Genomic DNA, 3599 nt, shown 5'->3' with positions numbered 1-3599 from the left:
CATATAGAGAGTTTATGGTCTATTGGGGAGATCATATCTACTCACCCAAGATAATTACATTATGATAACAGCCCAGAGTAGATATAGTTAATTCATGCTGTTAAAGCTCACAGGGGGCTGAGCATCTAATGAGCTCGGGTGGGAGAAGTGTCATTGATGGAGGAGTAGCTGCCATGAACTCCCTAAAGATTTTGACACTAAATGAACACATTTTAATTTAATGGGCACACTCGTGGGGGAAGGGAACAGCTAAGCTGTCCCGGGAGGTGGCTGGGTCAGAGTTAGACCGCAGGGTCGCTTTCTACCCCACGCAGCAGCCCCAGCACAGGAAGTCACACTTTAAAGCCTCCCCAGGCGGAAGCTGTGGGGGAGTTGGAGGGGTGCTGGGCCACCCCCTCAACTGTCTCTCCACAGGCACCCCGAGCTTCCTGCCCGTCCTCTGCTCCAAGTGACAGGCACTCTGGGTGCTCAGAGCTCACCATCTGTTTTTGCTGTTTTGCTGCAAAATGCAACTGCTAAGGACGGTGCTCGCTGGAGCCAACCAGTGCCAACAAATAGTGCCCACTGCTGGGGGCCCCGACAGACCCGGGCAACAGTGCTGATTGTCTCACGTCCCTTCTGGCTTGCTTCCTTGCTCTTGGAAGTGGGTGTTCAGGCCTCTGGAGTTTTTCCTGTGCTGCCAGTGGGCTTGGGGGTGAGGCAGAGGAGCCTCAGAATTGGCCTTATTTCCTAAGGATTGTCTGGGACCCCAGGGAAGTCCCCAAACCCAACCCAACTGGCCAGAACCAGAGTGGGAGGAGGGCAACCTTGGTCTGCTTCCTCCTGGAACTGGAGATGAGAACCCAGGGATCTGGTTTATCTACTGGGAGGGGGTTGAACAGGGGGGAGGAGCCAGGATGGGGTCTAGTCTGAAGGAAGGATGCTGAGAGGCTGGAAGGAACTGTGTGGCCCTCAGGGAGGGGTGGGTAATGACTTGATGGGAGGAAGCCAGGGGTCGTGGGAGACTTCCCTTTGGGATGGAATGGGAGAGGGAGCCATTTCCCGAAAAATGTGGGCCCAGTGGGACTGGAGTCCATTGCCTGGCTTTGAGGAGGAGGGGAGGAAAGAAGGATTGGAGGGAGAGACTGGCCCACAGGACGAAGGGAGCAGAGGGGATCCCAACTGTTGGCTGGTCCCTTCAGTCTTTATGCTGACTCATGATCCTCGAATTGCTGGGGAAGCTGCTAGTTCCCTCTCCCCTCCCCCAGATCCTCTCCCTCCCTCTGGCCTGAGTCACTGGGCGGAGCTGCTGGGAAAAGATTTCCCTTTCCCGGATCTAATTTAACTCCCAAAGTGCTGGAGAGGGAGGGGACACGTGGCCTGATTTCCCTCCCTCCCTCCTGGGAAGTTTGTTTCTTATAGGCCAGAGATCTCTGGTCCCGGAACTGGAGACCCCCCAGTTCTTCCTGACTCTGTCTCTGCTGGTTGGCTTTGCTCCCAGCCCCGCTGGATAGAATTCCTAGTGCCCCTGACCTGAGATGCTGTGAGCTCTTCTTCGGGGAAAGCTCTTCTCTCAGGATCGGGAAATTCTTCCCATAACCACCCCAAACTCTTCCTGTTGCCACGGAAGCCCCAGTCCTGTTCTCAGGAGAGACGGCACAGTGCCAGAGTGGGCCAGGGAAGGCTGCTGCCCTCCGAGTAGAGGGCTGTGCTCCTGCAGGGGTTGCTGCTGTGTTTCTGAGTGTGGCTTCCCCTGTTTGTGTCTAAGGCCTGGGCTTCTGGGCTGCTGCAGCATCTCCCAGTGGGTGACTCAGGTGTGACCTGGTGTGACCTGCCTACCTGCCTGCTGGGATGTGAGGCCATTGAGGCTGCAAGGTTGGCTACTGGGCCTTTGTGTCCTGGGCTGGGGATTTTGCGATCTGATTTAGTCTGTTGCTCCTCAATGTTTAACATACTTTGAGGACATCCTTTTATTTTTACCTCTCTTATAGCAGAGAAAAAGAAAAATCAAGGCCTTGGGAAAAGCCAGCAAGAAACTGGTCAAAAAAGCAAAGAGCAAAGTCTAGATTGGAGCTCAACACCGACTCCTGGCTTTGCTGTCCAGGCACTTAAGCCAGAACTGGGCAAGTGACTCAGCTGCTGTGGGCTTAGCCTGAGGCTGTAAAACATGCCTTCCAGAACGCCCCAATGTGCAAAGAGCATCCGGACTCCCCGCAGGCCCTCAGCTCCTGATTTAATGGTCACTTGGGTTGGATTACTAGCCTCTGGCTAGCTCTAATTGCATATAACATACATGCCTTTGCCCACTCCTGCCCTCATGGAAACTTTGTCACCTGCCTACCCTTTCCCTGACCCCGAACTTTCCCTTTTATTTCCCTCCCCGTTTTCCCTGGCCAGCCTGGGGCATTTGTGCAGATTTAGTGGTGGAATGGGGTGAAGCCTGGAGTCCGAGGGTGGGATCCTGAGTGAGGTTTTGAAACAAATTTATAAAGAAACTTCTTTTGATTTTGCACTAGGAACGGTGCCCGTGGGAACATCACTCACTTTCACTCCAATCTGATTTTATAAAGAAACTTTTTACTGGATAATGTAATTCAAGAACAATTGCACAGATCCCAATTGTTCACCTCTGTGAATGTTCACAAAGTTAATGCACTGGGCACACAGCACTCAGACGGAGAAACAGCACCCCAATCTTCAGGGCTGCTTGTTGGGAAGGATCAGAACTGAGGTCACCTACCAGCTCCCCATCAAAATTCCTTGAACATCTGCCCTGTGTCCAACACTATTAGCTGCTATGGGGAAATAAGGATAAAATACAGCCAGGCTGGGGTCTAACCAGCCTTGAGTTGGAGGGACACAGGACATTATTAGCACATAGGACGACTGGAGAACAGTTAAGTACTAGATCACATGATGCCAACTGTCCAAACTTAGATCTGATAGGCTCTCCTCTACTGATTCTTCCCCAGGTGCTCCTGGTTCTGTTGGAAATATACCCCTTAGGGGTTACTGGACTGGTCCCTCGCCTCAGGGACCGGGAGAAGAGAGACAGCCTTTGTCCCCAGGGAAAATACAACCACCCTCAAAATGCATCCATTTGCTGTACGAAGTGCCACAAAGGTAGGAGGAAATGGTAACAGTGAGTCTCCTCGGTTACGGGCCCTGCTACTTCTTTTGCTTTTTCCAGATGTCCTAGAACCTGGAGTCCTTGTCCCCAAGTCTCCTAACTTAGCTGCTTCTCCTGGGCTGGATTTTCTGCCTCTTTCTGCCCCTAGAGACTTCAGAGAGGTAGCCCAGACTGCTCTCCCTAGCCTGGGGCTCTTTCCTTGAGCTCTTGGCTGCAGCTTAACCCAGATACCTCCATCACAGGGACCTACCTATACAATGACTGTCCAGACCTGGGGATGGACACGGACTGCAGGGAGTGTGAAAACGGCACCTTTATTGCTTCTGAGAACTACCTCAGACAATGCTTTAGCTGCTCGAAATGCCGAAAAGGTGAGTCTGAGGAGAGGGCAAGGGCTCTAAACAGGATGTGTCAGGGTGGGCACTGAGAGAGGGGCGTGTGCGCCTGTCCATCTGCGAGGGTGCGCAAATCTGTGCTGCGTGTGGGCAGG

The 3599-nt window shown here is 52.8% G+C and overlaps 1 protein-coding gene across 1 annotated transcript in view; it reads left to right on the top strand.

Annotated features, from left to right (window-relative positions):
• Positions 1-3599, top strand: part of TNFRSF1A (TNF receptor superfamily member 1A) — an 11865-nt gene that overhangs the window by 3775 nt on the left and 4491 nt on the right. The window contains exons 2-3 of the mRNA XM_006914610.3: positions 2952-3102; positions 3352-3480. Coding sequence (XP_006914672.1) covers positions 2952-3102; positions 3352-3480 — 280 coding nt within the window. The remainder of the gene's footprint in view (positions 1-2951; positions 3103-3351; positions 3481-3599) is intronic.

Source organism: Pteropus alecto, unplaced genomic scaffold, assembly GCF_000325575.1.
Source record: "Pteropus alecto unplaced genomic scaffold, ASM32557v1 scaffold94, whole genome shotgun sequence".
Classification (NCBI taxonomy): domain Eukaryota; kingdom Metazoa; phylum Chordata; class Mammalia; order Chiroptera; family Pteropodidae; genus Pteropus; species Pteropus alecto.
Note: the sequence above shows the minus strand (reverse complement) of the source record. Positions and strands in the feature narration are given on the sequence as shown.